Below are 24330 nucleotides of genomic sequence, written 5' to 3' on the forward strand. Positions count from 1 at the left end.
ATTCTGGTTTTCTTGTTACCTTTGTGACCTTGGGTTTAATTTCTTGAGGCTCAATTTCCTTATGTTTGAAATGGGGCTAATAGTATCATTAAAGTAATTCATGTGCAATTTTTAGGGAAGTGCCTATGAATGTTAACTGTTATAATTAGATTTTTGCGAGTATGGTTACTATGACAGTGTGGACATCTTTAAGTCTGTTGATATGTATTGCCAGATCTTATGTTATCCTTTAATTATAATTATATATTTATCCCAAAGTATGGCGGATAAAGCCTCATTGTATGTATCTCTGAGAAATGAGATCACATAATTAGAGAGGCCCCTCTTAGGCATAATTTTATATTGGCTGAGAAAATGGGCGGTGTGATTTCAACTCTTTCTTTTTGTATAGGTAGCTATAAAGAGTGCCAGTTTCAGGGAGCAAACTAGATTGTTATTCGGTTCTTCGTATTGCTGTGGTTGTAGTTATAGCAGAATAACAGAGAGCAGGACTGTTTGACCTAATGATTACCTTTCCTTTTATCCTTTTTCAGGGCAAAGAGCAGGAGCATACATTTGTCTTTAGACTGGATCATCCAAAAGCTTGCAAACATTTATGGAAATGTGCTGTGGAGCATCATGCCTTCTTCCGCCTCCGAGGCCCTGTCCAAAAGAATTCTCAGCGATCAGGATTTATTCGGCTAGGATCACGATTTAGATATAGGTTAATGTTAATAGCCGTCTGCTATATTTTGCATCCTTTCGTAGAGGCCAGAAAATTTAGACCAACCCCTTCTTTTATAGATCTGGAAACTAGGGCACTTAGAAATAATGTGTTTGCCAGTGTTTTCCATTGGCCAAAAAAAAGTGGTATTGTTAGTAGTTGTAATTTCCAGAATAGACAGGAAAACATAATGGTATAATGGATTTTATATCCCTTTTGACATTTTATGTATCAGTGAGCCCTCAATTTAAATCCATGTAACAAGTTTTGAGGAATCTCCATCCAACAGTTGGGTACCATATAGAGAAAGGGTATCCTACACTGAGTGCAAAATTAATCTGGATAACATTTCTGGTCCTTTATAGATGTTAAGTTCCATTATTCTTATAGACAACTTGTTTGTTGGTCATAAGTTAGAAATGTTTTGGTTTCCCTCGGAATAGATTATTGATTGTGAGTTTTAAGCATATACCAGAGAATCAGTCAGTATGATTTAAAGAAGGAATTGATACTATCAATAATGTAGCAAGATGATTGTGTGGGACTCATTAAGAGAGCTTCTATCTAAATTAAAAGTGGGGAGGAGACATTTTTTTCAAACGATTTAAATGGAAATCAAGAAGAGTGGCACAATAGTTTTAAGTATTTCTGGAATTAGAAAAAAATAACTGAAAATCTTCAGTTAATACACGCTTTTCATTGACGAGTGTGAATGGGGAGGGGAAGGGAGTTCTATAAAAACACAGATATTCCAAGGTTATTTAATATGTTCTTAGGTGATGTGCATGCTTCAGCAAAAACAACATAATTTGTGTGTTGCACGTTTCACACAAGCCTAAAGAGAGAAAGAATGATGTGGTCATGAGAGACATCAACACGATTAATAGTCGTAGTTCCCTCAGGATGGTTTTTTAAAGAAGAGGCCCAGTGTAGACTTTCTCTCATTTTAGTATGTCTGATTACTGTGGACCTTATATTCTCGTATTCCTGTTAATATACCTCATTTATTTTAGCGGGAAAACTGAGTATCAGACCACAAAAACCAATAAAGCAAGAAGATCAACATCCTTTGAAAGAAGGCCCAGCAAACGATATTCTCGTCGGACTCTACAGATGAAAGGTAAAATGAAACCCTGTTTCAAAAGACTGTTCTTTCTTAACAGTTCATCGTGTGCTGGTATTATTTACTTGAGAGGATGTTGTCTGAATCTTTAAGTTTATTCCAGTCAACTGAAGTACTCTTATTTATTGAATTTGGTTCTAGCATAATCAGTTTAATAAAATACAAGGGGGAACACTTGGCCTGTATTGTTGCTCAGATTAAATTTTATGTTAATCCCAATTTAAATACTTTTCTGAGTTTGTGTTCAGTTTTTGTTCGTATTCTTTTATTCTTCCGAGCAACATTTTCTCTTCCCTTTTTGACTTTTAGATCTCATTTTCCTTAGGAACTTTAAAAACATTGGTAAATAATGAATAAATTTAAAGTAAAAATTATTTCATATGGTATTATATTAAGGATTCTGTGAAATAACAGTTTTAAAATTTAATGTATATCATACATAGACATTTTCATATTCATAAATGTTACTTGCTGTTTAAGCTACTTTATGTAATAAAAAGCATGTTTTATTTTGACAAACTAAAACTTGTGTTTGGTTTGCAATCTAAGTTTGTATTAAAATACAAATTGAGTTTTCATTATGTCCAATGTCAGAGTCATCACCAGCTGTCCCAAAACAACCACTGTGACCTGATGTTTGGCAGTATCAATTCTTTAGGAAACTGATTTATATTCATAATTTTTGGTATGGCTATCCATTAAATACTACATAGCTATTAATGAAGCCGTTTCAATTTGTGATGTTTTAAAACCCTAAGTTACCTCTTATTTTCCACTGATAATGTTTTGTTGTCACTCAGCTCACTCTAGAAGGATTGCTGATGGTTTTGTTTTTAAAGAAGAGAGGCATGCTTATTTTGTTTTATTTCAAAAATGGAAGTAATTATCACTATTGACTTTAATTATGTAAACTCTGGAACACTTTTGTGACATGAAGATTTTTAAATCTATAGTTGGGAAACATGTCTGACAAAGTAGTTAGTGCAGACTTACTTTTATAAATAGTGATGCGGTTTATTACCATGTAAGAGGAAACTAATGGAATATTTTCTTTTTTAATTTTATCAGCAAGTACAGCAAAACCTGAAGAACTCAGGTGGGTAATATCTCGCAACTTTGACATAGAATGTTTTAGAATTTATGTAGTTGCTGTCATTAATTAAATACTTGTTGAAGATCTATCAAAGTGTTGTCCCTAAGCATTTGTGATATTGCAGGGAACAAATAAATACATACTGCCGATAAAGTTGACACGAAGAAAAATAAAGCACTTTAAAGAAATAAAGAGTGGGATGGGGATGGATGTGCTATTTATAATGAGAAGGACATACTTGTACGTTTGTTATTGGCACATGACTGTGGGTGTAAACATGAATAAATTATGGTCCTTGCCCACAAGGAGCTCAAAAAGGGAAGGTTGATTTGCAGATAAGCAATTAATTTTATTTGTGGGTAAACCCCACTTGGTCATGGTGTATAATCCTTCTTTATATTACATGTTGCTGGACTTGGTTCACTAGTATTTTGTTGTGGGCATTTGTGTCTATCCATCAAAGATATCAGTCTGTAGTTTTTCTGGTTTTGGTATCAGGGTAATATTGGTTTCATAGAATGTGCTGGGAAATGTTTCCTTCTATTTTTTTGGTAAGAGTTTGTAAAAAGAATGGATATGCTTCGTTAAATGTGTGCTGGAGTCACTATTAAAGCCATCTTGCCTGGACTTCCTCTTTGTGTGACATTTTAAAATGCCTAATTCAATCTCTCATTACAGGTCTATTGAGGTTTCATTTTTCATTTTGAGTCAGTTTGGGAGTTTGTGTCTTTCTAGAATTTGTCCAATTCATTTGAGTTATCTAATTTATAGCATATAGTTGTTTATGTTACTCCTTTTTATTTCTGTAAGGTTGGTAGTGATGCCCCCTTATTCATTTCTGATTTCAGTAATTTGAGTTTCTCTTCTTTTTTTTTCCCCTTGGTCAGTGTAGGTAAAAGTTGGTCAGTTTTGTTGGCCTTTTCAAAGAACCAGCTTGTTTCCTTCCTTCAGTTTTGTTTCAGTTTTTGCCTCATGTATTTTTGGGCTTTTTTGTTCGGTGCATATATGTTTATAATTGTTGAACTTTTTTATTATGATGTCCCTCTTTTTCTTTAGAAACTTTTTTGTTTTAAAGTCTATTTTGTCTGATGTAAGTATTGCCAATCCAGTTCTTTTCTGGTTGCTTTTCCGTGGTATATTATTTTCTTCAAATTTGTAAGTTTTCAGCCATTATTTCTTCAAATTATCTTTCTGCTCCTTTTTCTCTCCTTCTGTGAATGCCATCATATTTATGTTGCTACATTCAATAATGTCCCAAAGGTTTTCAACTCTGTTCATTTTTTTCCCTTCTTTTTCTCAGACTAGCTAATCTCACTGCACCTATCTATCTTCAAGTCACTCATTCTTCCACCTGTTCAAATCTGCTGTTGTGTTTTTCTAGTGAATTTTCATTTTAGGTGTTGTACATTTCAACTCCAGAATTTCTGTTTATTATTAAATGATTATTAAATGATTTCTCTCTTTAATGATAATGTTATTTGTGGAGACATTGTTCTCGTACTTTCCTTTATTTCTTTACATTTGGTTTCTTTAGTTCCTGAACATTTTTAAAATAGCCAATTTAAAGTCTGCGTTGCTGAGAGAGAATTCCGTTTTCTTGGCCGCACCCACTTCGAGTAGAGCTTCCACAGCATTAAACTCAGGAGATTCAGGAAAGGTAGCAAATTGTTGCTCAGATGCCAACTCAGCTCTGAGAGTTAGTAGATTTTCTTGAATAAATGTTTCTCTATTTGATATATGCCTTTTGATGATTTTTACTTTTTAAGTAATTTTCACCAGCTAAATCTTTATTGCACTGGGGTCCTTAAATCAACATTCTGGAAGTGCTACTTTGGATCACTCAATTAGTTTTAATCATATATACAACGTGTGACAATTAAGTTCATGAACTCATCCTAGAAAAAGTGTTACATACCTCTTTGCTGAATATCACTACAGTTACTTTAGAAGTACTCCCCTTGGGAAGCTATGCACCAACTCCAGCTCCTAGTCCACCCTTCAAAGCAATTTTGGAACTCTTTCTGGAATGGCCATCAGAGCTGTGGTCCTATTACCCTTGATGTCCTGAATGTCATCAAAATGTCTTCCTTTCAATATTTCCTTTATCTTTGGGTAAAGAAAGAAGTCACTGGGGGCCAGATCAGGTGAGTAGGGTTCAGAGAGAGTTCCAATACAGTTATTTTTTTACTGGCTAAAAACTCCCTCACAGACAGCGGCGGGTGAGCTGGTGCATTATTGTGATGCAAGAGCCAAAGATTGTTGGTGAAAAGTTCATGTTGTCAAATGTTTTCATGCAGCCTTTTCTGCACATCCAAATAGTAAACTTGGTTAACTGTTTGTCCAGTTGGTACAAATTCATAATGAATAATCCCTCTGATATCAAAAAAGGTTAGCAACATTGTTGCAATAAGTTTGCGAACTTAATTGTCAGACCTTCATATTACAATATCTAGATTCATATAATTCTTCTCAACCATCGATAAACATCAAAGTATGCTGGAATGCCTGTCAAAGTATCAGATTCAGGACATACAAAGCTGTTCCTTTTTGAATTTGTCTACACTCCTGTATATGGCAGATATATGATTAGAGCTTATTCAAAAGGAAAAGTTGTTTGTTTTTTTGTAGTGAGTATGGTGAGCCTCACCTTGAGATGTCCTGTTCAGTTTTTTTCACGATGAAAGCCATTAAAGCCAGGCTGTGATTAGTGATTCACCACAAAAGCACTCTGCTTTTTGAATAAGGATACCCCTGAAGTTTCTTTATTGGTTATTTTATTTTCCTTGGAGTTATATATAAACTATGCTGTTAAGAAAAATGATGGAGAAATGTTAGAGGTGTTTTGTACTTTTAAAACTTTTTGTTTGTTTAATGGATCATGTCTTGCTTTCCTAAAAAGGAGGCTAAGACAGAATATTAGAGCTTAAAGCAGCGGTGTCCAAACTGCGGCCCCGCGGGCCAACTGCGGCACGCGATCCATTGTTAATTAGCCCGCAGCAAATTCCAAAAATATATTTAGTTTACTTAAATAAACCAGGTGAGGCAATATGTACTTCACCTCGAGTGAGTGGCCCAGCTGTTTGTGTATTTTACCGTATATGGGCCTTGGTGAAAACCGTTGAAAAAAGTTTGGACACCCCTGGCTTAAAGTAAAGAAGATAACATGGTGAAGTCAGCAGAAATATAAACAAAGCATTTAAGCAATGTGATCTACAGTTGAAAAATTAAGGCTTTTATTTCCAAGAGTTGGTCTTCCTTTAAAATATTTTTGAAGCACACATTTCTGACCAAAAAGTGAATATGACAATATAGCCTCTTTCCTAGAATTAAAATTGATTTAACTTTAATAACTATTTTTTTCTCTCTTTTTGAGTAATGCTTTTGGCTCTGGAAAATACAGCAGAAATGGGATATTTAAGTGATGATACTTTATTATTTTTTTATTGGAATAAACTTTTAGAAATTAATTGTAGAGGGAGTGGGTACCTAACTGTCCTGAAAGCTGTTGAGCACTACTCATTATGGTGCTTGAGAGAACCTGAACTTGGACTGGCAGGAATGCCCTTTTAATCTTGCCCTTATAGTCCTTTTTGCATGAATAATTTTGCTCCAGTGAACCATGGAAAACCGTACTGTTTGAAAAAGCACAACTATTTGACCTAAAAAACTTCTTGACCTTGTATTGTGCCTGTTTGAATAACAGGTTTTTAAATTGGCTGATGTCATTCATTTTGCCTGTACCACGTTATCTCCTTCTAACTACTCCCTGTGAGTCTTGACTGATACAAAGTTTCATAAGACTAGGTGACATTTTACAGGATAGTTCACATTTTTGTACAGGTTTAGCAGATAGAATCTTGAAGACAAAAATGAGTGGAAAAGAAGAAATGGTGGAGGAAATGTTGAATAGAAGTTGCATGAAAGCAAAAGGACTTTGTTATAGCAGGTAGTCCTTTAAAAGGGAAAGCTTGAATTAGATCAGTAATGAGAAATTTTCCTTCCTACTTTCATGTTAGCAGAGTTGAAAGAATATGTGTAATTAGGAAAAGACGGTACTTACTACATTTCAAATTGTTTGAAAATAGGGAGCTATGATCCAATTAACATCACTTAGTTAAGCACTTTTTTCTCATTATTATTTACCTTTTATCCATCACCTGTTGTAGTTATTCCCAGTTAAGGGAAAAGCTCCAGACAGTAACCCAGGGGATCATAGAATAATGAGTCTAATTTCTGTACCACGCAGGTTGGGGAGATTTCGTTAGTATTTGGGGTTATGGGTTATTTGAGCCAGCCCATAATGCACTCTGGGAAGAACAACATGGTTAGTTTAAAAACAAAACAAAACAAAAAACAACTCGTTTATTCTTTACATTTGCCTTGGCAACAGAGCTACATTAACAATAATTTTTTAAAGGTTTTCTTTTTTTTTGATCTGTTAGTTTGTCACTGTTCTTTGTGCTTTGCTAGTATTAGTTCATTTAATCCTCTCATGCAAATGAGGAACCTGAAGTTCTGAGAGCAGAGCTAGTGAAGCAGCTTGGATTTGAACCCAGGCAATGGTAGTGCAAGTTCTGGTGACTCAACCTGTAATAGAGATGTGGTTGATTAAAAATAGCATGTGAAATGGTTTCACGCCTCATTACTCAGCCTTTTAGCAAGACTTCTTCATTCTTTTTTTTTTAATTAGCTTCAGGTGTACAAAACAATGTAATAGATATTTACACCCCTTACAAAGTGATGACCCCCTCCCCCAATCTTTTGCCCCTCTGACATCATATATAACTGTTACAGTTCCACTGACTCTATTCCCTATGCTATACTCCACATCCTATGACTATACATATATTAAATTATAGTTGATATTCATTATTATTCAGCTTCAGCTTCAGGTGTACAGCGCAGTGGTCAGGCACCTACGCCGTCCATGAAGTGGTCTCCCTAATAAGACAAGTGTCCATCGGATACCCTACAAAATCTTTACAGCATTATTGATTACATTCCCCAAACTGTCTTTCATATTCCGGTGGCAATCTTGTGATTACCAATTGTGCTTTCTAATTCCCTCACCTTCTCTGTCATCCCCCCCACCCCCCTGCCATCTAGCAACCCTCAGTTTTTTCTCTATATCTCAGACTGTTTCTGATTAGTTTGCTCATTTATTCTATTCTTTAGATTCCACATGTAAGTGAGATCATGTGGTATTTGTATTCCTCTGTCTGACTTACTTCACTTAGCATAATGTTTTCTAGATCCATCCATATCATTGCAAATGGTAAGATTTAATTCTTCTTTATGGCCAAGTAATACTCCATTGTATAAATGTACCACAGTTTCTTAATCCAGTTGTCTACTGATGGGGATTTCGGATGTTTCCGTGTCTTGGCTATTGTGAATAGCGCTGCAATAAACCTAGAGGTGCATATCTTTTTTTTGAATTAGTGTTTTGGATTTCTCTGGATAGATACCTAAGAGTAGAATTGCTGGGTCATAAGGTAGTTCCATTTTCAGTTTTTTGAGATACCTCCATACTGATTTCCATAGTGGCTGCACCAATCTGCAATCCCACCAGTAGTGCACAAGGGCTCCCTTTTCTCCACAACCTCGTCATCACTTGTTTGTTGATTTATTGATGATAGATATTCTGACTGGAGTAAGGTGGTATCTCATTGTGATTTTTATTTGCATTTCTCTAATGGTTAGTGAGGTTGAGCATTTTTTCATATGTCTGTTGGCCATCTGTATGTCCTCTTTAGAAAAATGTCTCTTCATGTCCTTTGTCCACTTTTTAATTGGGTTGTTTGTTTTTTTGGTATTGAGTTGAATGAGTTTTTTTGTCTAATTTTGGATATTAACCCCTTATCAGATGTATCACTGAGGACTTCTTCATTCTTGAGTTCTTTTTTAATTGATTGTCTTTTATCATCAGATAGTTTTTGTTTTGCTTTTACCCCTCTAAAAAAGGCATCTGGATGCTATATGCAGATTTTCTTTGTGTTTGAGAAGCTTTGCCCGTTTCCTTTTACTAGAATGACATCTTGGCTGGGTATAATATTCTTGAGAAAAGTCTGTGCCAACCTGATAACTGGCAGTGATTGGCTTTTAAATTTTCTTACGGTACCTGAAATATTCTTTCCTTGTCCTAGAAGGTCAATAATTTAACAATAAGGGGCTGAATGTATTTAATTCTGTATCTCCTTTTTCTGGAACACAGTGCTCTCATTAAATCTCCATTTCAAGGAACTTTTTAAATAACTGAATCTATTTTTAGTTACCTTAGTTGAATTCTTTACCTCAGGACACTAATTATGCTTATGTGAGAAAGTCTTAAGTCAGCGTGCTCTTCCCCCCCCCCTCAATTTATTGTGGTAATATTTCATCTTTTAGTTCTTATTTCATTGAATATTTGTTCTTTTTCTTTTTTAAGCTGTTGTGAGGTTTGTTTCTATTTATTTTGTTATATTAATATTATAGGCTTAGTTGTTTTTTTTTTAAGTGCTTTTTTTGGGGAGTGGGGAGGTGAATGAGTGCAGCCTAAACTAAAATTTTAAAAACATATTTATAAATCATTTGGAGGGGAAGGTATCCTGAGAAGTTTCTAACTTTAAGTTTATACTAAGGCTTTTTGTATTATGCTGAGCTATTGCTGACACTGGAAAATCTTGTGAGGGTAGGAATATACAAAACAAGTGAGAGGTAAGTTTACATGGGTATTTGTACTTAATACCTTGAATTTAAGGCATCATTTGTGCTATCTTTATTTTGTCATCTTTGACTTATATTGTCCAATGAATAAACAAGATTAATACTGAAGTACATGTCTAAAGCGCAATTAAAATACAGATTTATGGAAATATCAAGTGAGCAGAGTATAGAAAAGCAAGTGTGTGCCTATAAAAACAAATGTTTTTTGGGCATCTTAAATTCTTAGTTTTAGGCAACAGTAATTTTTTTATTGTATTTGAAACAAAATTAATGTCTTTAAAAATAAAGTTACTTTCATTAATGTATGTATAATCTGACAGTACGAAGCACTAGAATTTTGTGTTTTTTAATACATTTTTCCCCCCATTACAGTGTTCACAGTAATGTTTCACCTCAGAGTAATGGCTCTCAACAGGTAAGACTTCTTAATAGTAAGTGTTTAAAGCACTAAAACACTCTAGTTAATTATAACAAAATGTGTTATTAATTGAATTTTCATAATGGTGTAACTTTGGGGAGGTTTGTACATTTTGTTTTTCTTACCTGTAAAGTGGCTCAGTAATGTGAAACTCTGTTATTTTATTCTCTAAGATGTTGTAAATAGAACAGGTACTCTATAAAGCATTTTCTGTTCCTGTAAATCCTGTAAAATGAATAAAATACTAATATTCAGTTTATTAGCTCTCTCTAAGGTGATACCTATATAACATTCATGCATTTGTTTACATTATATTTGTTCACTATGTAGATAGTATTCCATTTTAATGTTCTTTTTACTGGTGAAGAGATATTTTATCTAGGCCAAATGGATGATTTTTATAATTTGTGTCCACAGGCTTGGGGTGTGAGATCTCCTGTGCTTGTGACTCCTTCCGTTCCCTCAGGTCCTGTGCTGGTGGAGATAGAGAATCTTCCAAGAAGTCCTGGAACAGACCAGCATGATAGGAAATGGTTTGTTAACTCCTTAAACCAAACTGAAATATTGCTTGCTTAATGATATTCTAAATTCTCAGCCATAATCATAGAGTACTTAAATATGATTGAAAGCAAATTATTCATATTTGTAAGCTGAAAAGAAGCATATTGTTAAGCAGTTAACTTGGGGTTGGGGAAAATAAAGAATCTCTGGAGTGCAGTTGTCTAAACGAAGAACATCAACTCTCCTTATTTTGGTTAGCGTGATCTGGGAGTGGTGGAGGATTCTCGGTTTGAATTAAAGACTTCAGTGTTAATAGAACCTTTTCCCAGATCCATAAGGAATATATGTTTGTTACATGTTATTCCATACAACATGATAGTACTGCTTTGGGTGTGTTTTCTTCATTAAAGACTGAATATAATGCCATGAAGGAAACATGATAATAGTCCAATAAAACAGAGCATGAAATAACTCCGTTTTGGAGGATGGAGAGAGAATTTGATGGCAGGGAAGATATTTCACTTTACATTTCCAGATTTTTCTTTTTTTTTTTTATTAATAGTATATACAAATATGGATACTTTGTGGCTATTTGGGTTAATCAGTGGGGTTCATTCTTTCCCAAATGTATGTGCCTTTGGGGGGGCTCCTTAGGAATTATTTGATTGAGCAGTCATGTTGGTTGCATCATCTGTTCAAGTTTTATGTCTATTTATGAAATGAACTTTAATAATTCATAGGATTTTTCTCTTTCTCTTGCTCTTAGTTTGTTTACTACATGAAATCTAATCAGTTTCTGTGGTGATCTCAAGGTTTTGGTCAGCTTTCTGTACAACCAGTTCTTCCTTCATGGTGGTGGGTCAGCAGTGGTTGGTGATCATTTTCAGTCTTTGCTATATAATTGTATTTCACCGTTACTTTGGCTTAACTAACTGCAAAGTGCTTTGCTCTTGATGGTTGGGTATGTTTTTGCGTCAGTTCCAAATAACTTGATTAGTTTCTAAGATTGAGGGGATTTCTCTCTCCCACCCCCATGTTGTCCATTTTTATCCCTTTCCACTTGAGAATGTGGTGGGGGTACTTCGTGTGTATGTGTGTGTGTGTAATCACACACTTAAAAGTCTAAAGAGTGAGGCTCCTAAATGTCAAATTTTAGTCTGTATTTTTTTAAGCCATTCAAAAGGATTTCTTCAGCTTCTTACTGAAAACACAGCTCCAGTAAGCAGCTGTTTTATCTGCTTGATGTTACCACAAAGTCCATTGGCAAGGAAACGTAATACTGAGACTTCAGCTATAAAAGAACTCCTTTAATACATGCTTACCTTTTATATTAATATGGAATGCGTCTGTTTTGTTTGCATCCTGTATTATGACACTAAATCTTTATTGAGTTTTCCAACTTTTATGGACACATAATCACATCGTTTGATTTGATTTGTTGGGCACTACTCAGTTCCCTTGGTGCTGCCTTTAGAAAGGGAGAATATTGAATCTGAGAGTATTGACTGCCAAGAAAAATGAAAAATTTGGAGCTGTGTGTCCTTTCTTTATGTAATTGTGCTGAGACCTCCTTTGCAGAAATGGAGTAAAATGGTGATCGTTAGACCCCAGTGAGCCTCAGTGTATGTCAACAGTGGCGTGGAACTGAATATAGAACCGGCTGGCATGACTTGGAGCTGATGGATTCCCTTGCCTTAATTCAAAATGCATTCTGCATTTCATTCTTTGTTTCTGCATGCTTTGATTCTTATTACTTTTAAATGAATATAAAAGAGTCTTCCTTTAGAAAGTGATATGTTAATAAAATTTGGACATGCTCCCTAGGTTTGAACAATTGGGCAGAATAATGGACTATTCTATTTCTGGCCGATAACCAGTTTAATCTAAACATACTCCCTATTCAGTTCTTTAGATTTTTCTTCCTAGTGTCTTCTAAATGGCACCATTATTTCAGTGAGTAATTTAGTGTATCAGTAACTTAGAATTATCCACTAAGTATCACCTTTGGGGGAACAATTCATTTTAAATTCTTAAACCATTTATAAAAACAACAAAAACAAAACTGAGCAATATTTGCAAAATCTTGCATAAATTGAGGAGAACATAAACCTCATTTAATTTCCTAAATTTTTAGAGATCCTTACCTATAGTGAGGGTCATGAATTTTATGGGTTAGATTTAATGAACAAATTTTATTTTAATTGAAGGAAAGATGATTTTATTGTAACAAAGGCTTCAAGTTTATTCTGAGAAATCCTTTTAGTTAATTCTTTTCAGTTTTCCTAAGGACAAATGATGAAGATTTATGTTTTGTTTGAGTTATTAAAATGCTGTATTTAAATATCCTTAGATATCTTTTGTAATTAGGGTGATTTTTTTTTTCTTTGTAGTTATCTTAAATATGTTCTGCAGTTTTGCCATGTCACCAAACCTTGATTTTTCTGAACGTTGGCAAATATTTTCTTTCTACTGGAGGACTCTCATCATTTCTAGCCAGGAACTGCTTGTATGCATGTTTTACTCATAGTTCTAGGCCTATTTTATAGCACTGTGTGAATGGTACCTAATATGCTTACTAAACTAAATAGAAGACATAAGTTTTTGAGGGGACTTAAAATTCTCATTACATTATCTGTACCTGTTGAATTTCATTCTGAGGGGCTGTAACTTTGATAATAGACAACAGAATGCTCACTCTGGGTTTTGTTTCCTGGGTTTCAATTTTGTGAAATCACTTAATTTGGGGAATAACATTCACAATTGCCCTTTTCTATGTGTATCTTTGTCCTTACATAGAATTGTCCCGTCTGATATTTGAAGTAAGATTATAAATGTTTTTTCTTCTTATTAGAACCTCAAACAACATTTCTGCCTTGATTTTGGTAGCAACATCAGGTACAGATAGAGTGTCTTGTTCTCTGTGAAGTTTCCTCTTTATTTAAATTCACTTAACTGACTCTGATTACGTATCCATATTTCCATATTGACATTTTCCACTACACGCACCTCTGTGGATTTGTTACTCCTGGATGTGACTGCATGGAGCGGGGGTTGGTAATTACTCATAGTGGGGTGCATGCTGGTCACAGCGCCTTTCTCCTTTGTTACCTCTTACGCCTCCATTCGCTCCTCTTCCTAGTGACTAACTGTGCTCCCCTCCCACTCCCCAACCATCCAGGCTCTCTGCTGCCAGTGACTGCTGTCAACGTGGTGGAAACCAGTGGAACACAAGAGCTTTGTCCCCACCCCAGCCTGCACATAGAAACTACACTGACTTTGTCCTTGAGCACAATGTGAAGAATGCAGGCGTCCATCATGATGTTCATTTTCCTGGCCACGCAGCCATGACTGATATATGAGTGTTACATCTCGTAGGCATGGGGCCTCTGTCATGCATACGACATGGGGCATACAAGTTAATGGTGTACATTCTCTAGTGTTCATAGGGGATTGGTCACATCAGGAGCATTTGGGAGAAGTTATTTTATACTGAGTCACTGGTCGTGTAGTGTAGTTTGTAATTGAATTCTTCTATGAAAGGGAAAAGGATCTGAAGAAGCTGTATGCCATCAATGATAATAACGAATGTTTTTATGTTGATAGGGTATGTATGTCATTGTAAATTTGGAAAAGTTTTCCTTGATTTTAACTTAACCACTCATGTCTCAGGAGAAGGTTTGTATTTGAGAATACGCTGCCCATTTTCACCCCACCTCGTGCTGTCCAAATGAAGTGAGAAGAATGAGTCACACTAAAACACACTCAGAAGGAAGCATGTCCAGGCACGAGGTGTTAGTCTTTAGTGATAGTTTTAGTTAAAACTGCTCTTAATAACACTATTTTTAATACTTCTAAACTGACCTATGCCTTAATTTCTGTTAAGTGCCTAAGATTCTATAATTTTCACTAATACAATATTTAATTAAAAACTTTTGCTTTTTAATAAACACAAATGTTTTAATTTACCAAAAGGTCTAGAAGTCACATTAATTATGTGATTCATGTAGAGAGATAAATCCGAATGGTTACTTTTGTATGGTTAACTTGGTTAACCAATGGTTAACTGAATAGTTTTCATTGCTGCTGAATGGTTGCACAAAATGAAAAATGTATTTACGTTTGTTCGTTCACTTTTCTCTTCTTCATCTCATGCATCTGATAGCTTTCCAAGCTTTGCAACAGCCTCATAATCTGGCCTTGTATTATCTTTCAATAAACTTCTGAAGCCAAAACTATATCACTTTAAAATGGATTGGATATATTACTTTTTTTGGTCCTTTATGAACTTCAAAATGTAATTATCCAAGCTCTTTGGTTCAATTTATAGAGGCAGATTAGCTGGAAAATGTACATTTCTAATGTCATGAGAACTGATGTAAGGGAAGCAATTCTTTTGTCTTTTTACATTTTTTTAAAACTTTAACAAAATTTCCAAACTTTTAAACTATGTATATAGTAATTTGAAAATATTTTATAGTCTGAGAGTTTATAACACTTTAAGATAATGAAGCTTCATTATAAACAACCTAACTTGTTTACCATCCTGCTCACCTCAAAGGTCAGTCTTATCCCTCTCTGATAAACAAAGGTAAAGGCTTCAGAGGGCTTTATTATTGGACTCTTGGTTGCAAATATAATAAAACTTGTCAATAGAAGACATAAGTAAGCAGAACTAAATCATATTTAGGGAATGAAATTTATAGGCAGCTTTCAATTTGTGAGTCTATCGCAATCATAGATAAGGCGTGGATGCTCAAAGTATTCTTTAGTGAATTTTGTAAATGTGAATAAATGCGTATCTTAAATAGCCCAGCTCCCTATCTCTGTAAGTCTATCATCATTTAGTGAACTTAAAATGGCCACTAATTTATGTGCATCATTGTTGTCTTAGACTTTACGTAGCTCACATAATTGTCAAGTATTGTTGATGGTGATTTATTTCTTAAAGGAATTTGAGTCATAGCATTTTAAACACAGAAACGCTGGTTTGTGCTATTACTGGGAGTGAATATGATTAAGAACCTACAATTTCTATAATAGAGACCAAAGAGGCATAATAGTAACAAAGCTTTACTGGTCTTTTAGAAAGTCCCAAAGTTTGACTTCTCTCACTTTAAAATTAATCCTGAAATCTGAAGGTCAGCCTCATATGAATTTTAACAGAATCTTAACTTGGAGAAATACCAGAAGGATTATAATTGAAGAGTAAGATCTTCAGTTTATATTGAAAGTGGTCATTTCTATACTTACCATTTGAGTTAATCAATACTGTTACATTTAAAATGTATTGAAAAATCACATCATGGTTTTTCTTTGTTGGAAACTTTGTTGTATATTAAATAGTTCAGCTGCAAATTCCTGATGAGAGAAACTGGGTTGGAGGAGTGATGGTGGAAGAGGAGGCAGCAAAGAGGATGAGGGAAGTAAATGGCTAAGACTGGATGGTAGTAAAATCAAATTGTCTATTTTATAGAAGTTCCCATATGCTCCAGGATTTCCTATCAAATATGTGAATGCTTGTTCTTGCTGTTGATGTTTTCAAGATAGATGTTTCCAGAGCTATGAGGAATTTACAGATAGCTCAACCTAAATTAAATAGTCATCAACCTATTTATACCATGCATTTAATCGTGCTTAAAAGGTGAGTGATTGTACATCTTAGATTAGGAAACTAATATCTGCCAGAGGCATCTTCCTTTGTCACTATCCTTTTGATCAGAAGGAGCCATCACCACTTCAAGATCATGTGATTCAACTTCCGTGCCTTGGCTAATTTTATTGACCATAATAAATTTTCACGTCCTAAATTAGGTTGGTTATATTTCAAACCGATGGGTTATATATATAAACCATTCAAATGGTTTACAGAGATGGAAACTTACAGAAACACAGCTAAGCTAGTGACCTTCACACTTTTACACATGAAAATAAATGAGTTTTTGCTGTCATTATTTCTTTTGATAGTAAAAACTCTTCAGAGGTGTTTATCTCTGTGTGTGGTCTAACCTTTCTGATCTTGATAGGGTAATCATAGATACACTTTAAAATGAATTTACAGAGAAAACAAACTTTATTTGTCCTACAGTGTATATAATATGACTATATTTTAAAAAGCAGCTAATATACAAACATTCAAATATTGTAATATCACCAGTATAATTGAAATCATCTTTTTTTGGGGGAGGGGACTTTTTAATTTATTTAAAATACTGATACAGAAAGTGTTCTTTATAACACTTGTAAATCTCTGTTGTTAAAATTGTGCATGACATAAAAGGTGCCATGTAAACATGTCAAAGTATAAAATTGAAGTGTGTCCTGAAATGAAGGATAGAAAGGCAGCTTGTTTCACAATTAGCTGAGCTTTAATTATGGTAGTTTCTCTTATTTACTAGATTTTTCCATATTTACTTGATTGGTACGCTAGTCATTATTTTGATTCGTTTGATACCTTGTTTGTCACTTTTCTCTGTCCCGTTTGTCACTTTTCTATGTCCCGATGTCATGCATTTATTTCATCTTTTCATTTTGCCAAAACAGGAAAATAGATGAAGGGGTGGGGGTAAGGAGTGGAGGAATTTGGTGTCTTTGGGTTTCAGGAGGAAGAAGAGGATTGTGAAGATGACTGGCTTCACAGACATGAGAAGAGTAATCCTCAACTTTGATCCCTTCCATATGTATTCACAGATGTAAACTGAAAAAGTTGGGAGCTGAGTGTCCCATAGTAGTGCAGCATACTTTGATGGTGGAAGCAGTAATCATTTGAACCATGGTACTGTAACTACTTTGGTTGAGACACACTCTTCATTTCTAAACCATAGCTAATTGCTTTGAAAGGCCATTATTTTTTTGTTAGGCTTTGAATGTTGGGTTTGAAAATAGTACTATCAAGTTGGTGTTAATTTATTTTATATCCTTTCTATATAGGACTTGTCATAATGGATTTGCAAAAATAAAATCATCTTGTACTAGTAACACTTAATCTCTTTACCACCACATACTTCCTTCCTATATTTTAATATAAATTATACCACATCATCAGTTATTTCTTGCTTCTGGAATTATTGTGAATGCTTACATGTTAGATGCTTTTGCATAAGAGATAGAATTTGAAGGTACTCCTGAGGTGGGGGAACCTCTCTCTCTCTTTCTCTCTCTCTGCCTCTGACTCAGGTATAGAATGTGATTTGTCATACCCTTTTTAGATATTCTGAATCATGTGAATTTAGGTATAGTGTTCTTTCTCAGCTCCCTTTTTTGGAAAATATAAAAGTTTCTCATCCTGTATTCATATAAATTTACTTTAGTCACATGAAATCATTGTGAGAATTTTGTCTTGCTCAGTTGGCATTAACCTTGGTGATGTAGATACTAGGACACGAGGCCTGTCACTTTCAGCGGACAAAGTGTTCATGTAACTTCGTTTCTTCTCTTCTTGACCATTGCTGATACACAGTACACTAAAGCTGCTTTGAGCTCTTTGGGCTGGTGGAGGGGATCATAATATTAGCCTTCTTAGAGAATTAGTGAAGAGAAAATTTCAAAAGAAATTCGTGAAAGGAAAAAATTTTTATGTGACTTTTTATTTTTGTTTTTTATACTGAAGCAGGAAAATAAGTGTTCCTGTTCTCCCTGATGGAATTGTTCTCCCAAATTTTTTTATTAGAAATTACCTAAATCTCTGTGATCCTAACAAGCTGTGGCCTTAATTCTAGGTGATGGTGCTTGAGTGAACTTTTTACATTTTGTTCCTGACAGCTGGCCAACTTTTGTTTATACTGGCATGGAGAAGAGATTATCTGACTCAGAGAGCAACATTCTCGAAGGAGTGTGTCTGAAGACTCCCTTAGTGGTTTAATAAATCTGTACTTCCTCCTCTGAAAAACAGGTTCAATAGCTGCAGATCTTATTTTCATTGTTGAAGACGTTCTTGTTTGTTTTGTTATTAACTAATTTTAATAAAGAAGAAATGAGATATACCAGTGTATGGCTAGAATTTGTAAGAAGTTGCAGATTCCTTAATAAAGGTCTGCTCTACTGACTAATGACTGATTATTGTTAATATTAAATGAAAAATATTTTAAATTATTAGGGGTGGAGTAAAAGAAAAGAATGAAAGATAAGAGATGATAATAGGAAGACCATTTCTGGCCTGATTTTTCTCATGGAAGTAGTTAGAGGAGCATCCAGAGAAATTAGGAAAACATCCCACGACATAAGATACCACTAGAATATATACCATTACACACATGAGTTTCTTAAAACAAAACTATGTTTGTAGCCCAGCCATTAGCTTCAGGGATTATTTAATTATAAACTCTAGGAGTTTGGAGATAAGACCTATGTTTAACAGTGTGCGTTAACTCTTTCTAGGGACACCATCAGCAAAACCTTTGGAAAAGTCTTTAGAAAGACCTGGGTCTTTCTAGTAGAGGTGCTCTAGAATATCCAGGTTATTACTTTGATTGGAACTTCACAAGTATGTTGGAGCAATAGCAGTTAAAGGTGTTTGAGTAGGTTGGAAAGGCATTGAATATCAGTCTGAGGAGTTTGGATTTGGTAAGGAGGCTGGGACTGATCTTTGCAAGTTTTTAAGTAAAAGATTTTGAGTGTCTTGTACTGATAATCTCCTTTTTAGCTTCACCTCATTATTTGTTGAATACCTACCAGAGTATCTCCTCACTTCCTTACACAAAATCACTTACAATTACTCCTTCGCACGTACCCTCACATTTCTTTTACCTTTCCCCTATTGTACATATCTGGTTAAATCCAACTCTACTGTGCATGTAGGTGGTGAATGTGAAATGCCATATTGTTGAATGGTCTCACTTTAAATTTAGGCCTCAGCTCAGTGGACCTTCATTGCTGTGACATTTCCTAATCCGTTCATTGTCCCACTATGCTGGCAGTAATTTCTCCTCTTTCAGACCTCCACCACACCTCCAAACTTGTCACACTTTGCTCTGCGCTCTCAGCTAACGAATGATCTTGCTTCCTGTTTTATTGAGAAAATAAGCAACCGGAAGAGATCTGTACACACCCACCATCTTATTAATTAACTTCTCTCCATTTGGTTGTCTATACTCTGCTTTCCCTCCTGTTGTACTAGGTGAACTATCCATGCTCTTGTTAAAGGCGCACCTCTCCACCTGTCTACTAGATCCTGACTCAGCTACTCAAGACCATCATTTCACTAGTTCTCCCTTCTTGTTCCATAGCAGCAGTTCTCTCTCTACTAGAATGTTTTCATCAGCACAGAAACAGCCTGTGATATCTCGTATCATTACAGAAGTCTTCCATCTAAATTCACCTCCTCTTTCGGCTATTCCCCCATGTGTTCTTTGTTCTACTGATAGCAAAACTCCTTGCCGTGAAAGAATTGTGTATTCTTCCTGCCTCTTTCTCTCCTCTCATTCTGTGTTGAACCCATTCTAATCAGACTTTGTTTCTGCTAAGCTACTAAGATACTATGTATGATTGTTTAGGTTGCGCACTGCACAGGAGTGCCACATTCAAGACAGTGATCACATATTTACGATAACAGTTTTCCAGCAGATGGCACTGGATTTCTTGTTCTAATAAAATCAGTTATATACAATTTTGCAAGGGATGGATGTAAAGTGTCTTCAAGAGGGGCATCGCTTAAATCCATTCAGAGGCTCTGCGTGGTCTAATAGTGTTATGCTATCACTACACCAAAATAGCTTTGGTTCACAAATGACCTCCAGATTTCTAATCCCAGTCAGCCTTCAGTCAAGTTACTGGCATTCAAAACAGTTGCTCACTCTCTTCTTCATGAACACTTTCTTCGCTTAGCTTGGGGACCCCATTCTCTTGTATTGTCTCTTACCTCACTAGCCATTTTTTTGGTCCCCTTTGTTAGTTTCTCTTTATGTTCCTAACCCCTAAATTCTGTTTTCGGCTTTTTCTGCAGTACCTCATTTTCTTGGTACTATCACTTAGTGATAGGATTTTAAATGTCATCTGTACACGAACGATTTTCCATTTGATGTCATCAGCCTTGACATCTTTGTTTCCAGATTTACAGATCCAACTGCCTATGTGACATTTCCACTTAGATAGCTAACAGAGGCATTTTCATTTTTAAGACTTTATTTTAAAACACTTTTAGGCTCATAGAACAGTTGCAAAGGTAGCGCAGAGAGCTCCCTCACCTCCCTCATTAGCTTCCCGAAATGTTAACATCCCACATAACCGTGGTGCAGTGGGATTATTATCAAAACTAAGACATTGGCATTGGTGCAATACCACTAACTAAACCGTGGACCTTACTCAGATGTCACCGTTTCCACAAATGTCCCAGGATTGACTGAAGATCCTGTGTGGCTTTAGTCGCCTTCCATCTGTGACATTCAGTCGTTCCATTTCTTTGATGACCATTTGAAGAATACTGGTCAGTACTTTGTAGGATGTCTCTCAAGTTGGGTGTATGTGATGTTTTCCTGTGATTAGATTGAGGCCATGGATTTTGGGGAAAAAACTAGTCATGCTATTGAGACATCTCAAATTTAATAATGCTCAAAGGTGAACTACTGATTCAATTTTTTAAAAGAACCTAGTAGTTTTTCTTAGCTCAGTAATTGGCACTTCTGTTTTTCCTGTTGGTAAGATGGTGTGTCGCAGGCTCCACGCCAGACCCACTGAATCCGAAAGTCGAGAGGTGAGGCCCAACAATCATTTCACCTGCGCCTGGGGATTCTGACACCCACTAATGTTTGAGAAGCACTGGCTTAGATCATAGCATCTAATAATCTCTTGACTCCTCTGTCTCATCAGTCAGTAAGTTCTATCAGTAAATTCTGTTCTTTCTTTAAAATATATCCGGAATCTACCACTTGTTACCATCTCTACTGTTCCCATCCTGTTTGAATTTCCTATCATTCCTTTTACCTGGCCTTCCAGCCATTGCCCCTGCTCCTCCACTGTCTCGTATTCCGCTCAGCAGCCATGGTGATTGTACCTTAGCTCATGTTATTATTCTGCTCACATCTTCCAGGGGTCCTCATCTCACACACACTAAATCCCAGAATCCTCATCTTGACCAAAACATTTTTCCCATCCCTTACCTTCCAGTCTTGACCTTATTCAGTTGCCTCCAAAGACTTGCTTAAATATACAACTGCGTTCCCTCTCAAGATCTTTGCTCTTTTTCTTCTGTCTGCATGTTCCTCCCTCCAATCTCTTATGGCTCATTCTGACACCTTTAGGTTTCTTATCAGACAAGCTTTTCCTGACCTCTCTAAAATAATCATGGGTCCCCCAATCTCCTTGGCATTCCCTATCCCTCTTACCCTGCCTTGCTTTTTATCACCTCACTTTATCTTACATATTGTGTGTTTAGTTGTTTGTCATCTCTGTATTCTTCAATTGAATGTAAGCTTCATCAAAGGAGAGAGCATTTATTTTGTTTATCCCCAGAGCAGTGCCTGGCCCAGCACTCCATAAATATTAGTTGATTGAATGAATGCCAAGCACATCTTGACACACTTGGTGATACAGAAATAGTTAAAATGCTGTTTCTGGCTTCAGGAAATGTACCCTCAAATTGTGGAGATGGACAGCTTTACAAATAACTCACAGAAGTGCTAAATCCTTAGGCAAGCAAGGTTGTAGAAGAGGTTGAAGGCATCCTGACATTTGTATCAGATTTTAAGGACTATATAGAATCAGAAGCATTATGGACTAAGTTATAGCAAAAGAAAAATTAAAAGTTGCAAAGTGAAATGAATAGTTGAATGATGGATGGGGTTTGAGTAATGAGTACAGAACGAATCCATGGAGAGGTATAGTAATAATGATAGCTGATATCTGAGTCCTGTATGTGGCATTGTTCTGGAGGTAAAAGCATTTAATCATAGGAATCTGTAAGGTATTTAGGCCAGTGAAGGAAGTAAGGCACAATAAGGGTATGTAACTAGTCCAAAGCCACATTGCTCATACATGGTAAGTAAGGCAGCTTGGTCTTAGAGCCCAGACTGATACCTACTGAACTGACTTCATACAGTGTAAAGCCTGGTGGGCCCTAGATTGTGGAGGGTAAATAGTAGTGTGGTGACAGCTGTGCTTTAGAAAGATGACTGGAGACAATGTGAAGAATGAATGGCAATTGGGAGAAGACTGGATAACTGAAATGTAAAATATGCTGCATCTATATTATGTAATAGCAAAGAATGAGGAAAATTCTACGTGTCCTGTTATTGGAGTGTATCAGTGATACACTGTTGAGTAATAGACTCAAGGGAAGTGTCTGAGGTTCATTCCCATTTTTGTAAAATCCGTCAAACCATGTATATAGTGTTTGTAAAAGCACAGAAAATGGACCTCTGTAGATACTGAATTTTGGGAGAGAGCGTAAGGGAGACTGCTTTTCTTAGCATGTACTATTTTAAATAAGTAAAAACAAAATGCCCCCAAATGTAGCGAGAAACACAGTGAACTGCTTCAATGTATACAGGTAAGTATAATGAAAAGGAAGGAGATGGATATTCCTTTGTACATTCTTGAGTAATGGATGTGTACTGGGACATTGCCAAAAGGCACAGGTGTAATGTCTAATCCCCTTTGAAAAACTTCTTTTGAGTGTACAGTTCATTGGTTTTTAGTATATTCACAAAGGCGTACAACCATCACCACTATAATTCCAGAGCATTTACATCCCCAAAAGAAATCCCTTAGCCATTAGCAGTTATTCACTTATTCTCCCCTTCTCCCAGGCCCTCGCGATCTACTTTCTGTCTCTACGGATTTTCTCATTCTGGAAATTTCCTATAAATAGAATCTTACAATATGTGACCTTTTGTGTCTGGCTTCCTTTATTTAGCATAGTGTTTTGAAGGTTCATTCATGTTGTAGCATGTATCAATATTTGATTCCTTTTAATGGCTTAATATATATTTCATTGGTTGAGTGACATTTGAGTTTTTACTTCTTGGCTATTGTGAGTAATGCTACTATGATCATTCTTGTACAGTAATTGCTCACGTAATGTGGTAGATAGGTTCTTGGAAACTGCGACTTTAAGCAAAACAATGTATTATGAAACCAATTATACCATAACTTCTTATGGCATATTTCTGGTCACAAAAACCTCACCAAACTTCTAAATAAAGACCCAAAGGACTTCTGTATTAAACACTGAAATAAATGTGAGCTATACACACACTTAAGAAAGATTAATAAAAACAAGATGATTATTTTCCAACATGCTTATTCCAGTTCAGGGTCTCAGGTGGCCAGAGCCTGTCCCGGCAGCTCAAGGCAGGACCGCACCCTGGACAGGACGCCCGGGCATCGCAGGGTGTGTTCACACACATCCACACACACTCACTGAGACTGGCACAAGTTAGACACACCGGTTCACCCAACGTGCACAGCTTTAGGATGTGGGAGGAAACCGGAGTACCTGAAGGAATCCCACACAGACAAGGGGAGAAGGTGCACACTCTACATAGACAGTGGTCCCGGCTGGCGGTTGATTTTCTTCTCATCAACGTCATAATGAAATGACATGGAACAAAACGATGCTATTCAAGGGCCTGCTGTACGGTTTGTTTTTTATGAACGTGTGTTTTCAATTCTTCTGGGTATATATACATGGGAGTGGAATTGCTGGGTCATGTAACAATGTTGAACATCTTCAGGACCTGCCAAATTGCTTTCCAAAGTGGCTGCACCATTTTGCTTCTCCACCAGCAATTTTATCTGTCTTTATTTTAGCCATCCTAGTTGCGAGGATGCTGTCTCCCAGCTCTGAGTTGCATTTT

The 24330-nt window shown here is 35.9% G+C and overlaps 1 protein-coding gene across 3 annotated transcripts in view; it reads left to right on the forward strand.

Annotated features, from left to right (window-relative positions):
- EPB41L5 (erythrocyte membrane protein band 4.1 like 5) overlaps positions 1-24330 on the forward strand; it is a 132249-nt gene that overhangs the window by 56092 nt on the left and 51827 nt on the right. For 2 of the 3 annotated variants that reach the window (XM_033112243.1, XM_033112244.1), the window contains exons 12-16: positions 534-703; positions 1717-1823; positions 2895-2922; positions 9997-10039; positions 10460-10575. In XM_033112243.1, the coding sequence (XP_032968134.1) occupies positions 534-703; positions 1717-1823; positions 2895-2922; positions 9997-10039; positions 10460-10575 (464 nt within the window). Of the gene's footprint in view, positions 1-533; positions 704-1716; positions 1824-2894; positions 2923-9996; positions 10040-10459; positions 10576-13721; positions 17519-24330 lie in introns of those variants that run through there. The other variant, XM_033112245.1, reaches the window with a different exon arrangement.

The sequence above is a fragment of the Rhinolophus ferrumequinum genome, chromosome 8, assembly GCF_004115265.2.
Source record: "Rhinolophus ferrumequinum isolate MPI-CBG mRhiFer1 chromosome 8, mRhiFer1_v1.p, whole genome shotgun sequence".
In the NCBI taxonomy this organism is placed as follows: Eukaryota; Metazoa; Chordata; class Mammalia; order Chiroptera; family Rhinolophidae; genus Rhinolophus; species Rhinolophus ferrumequinum.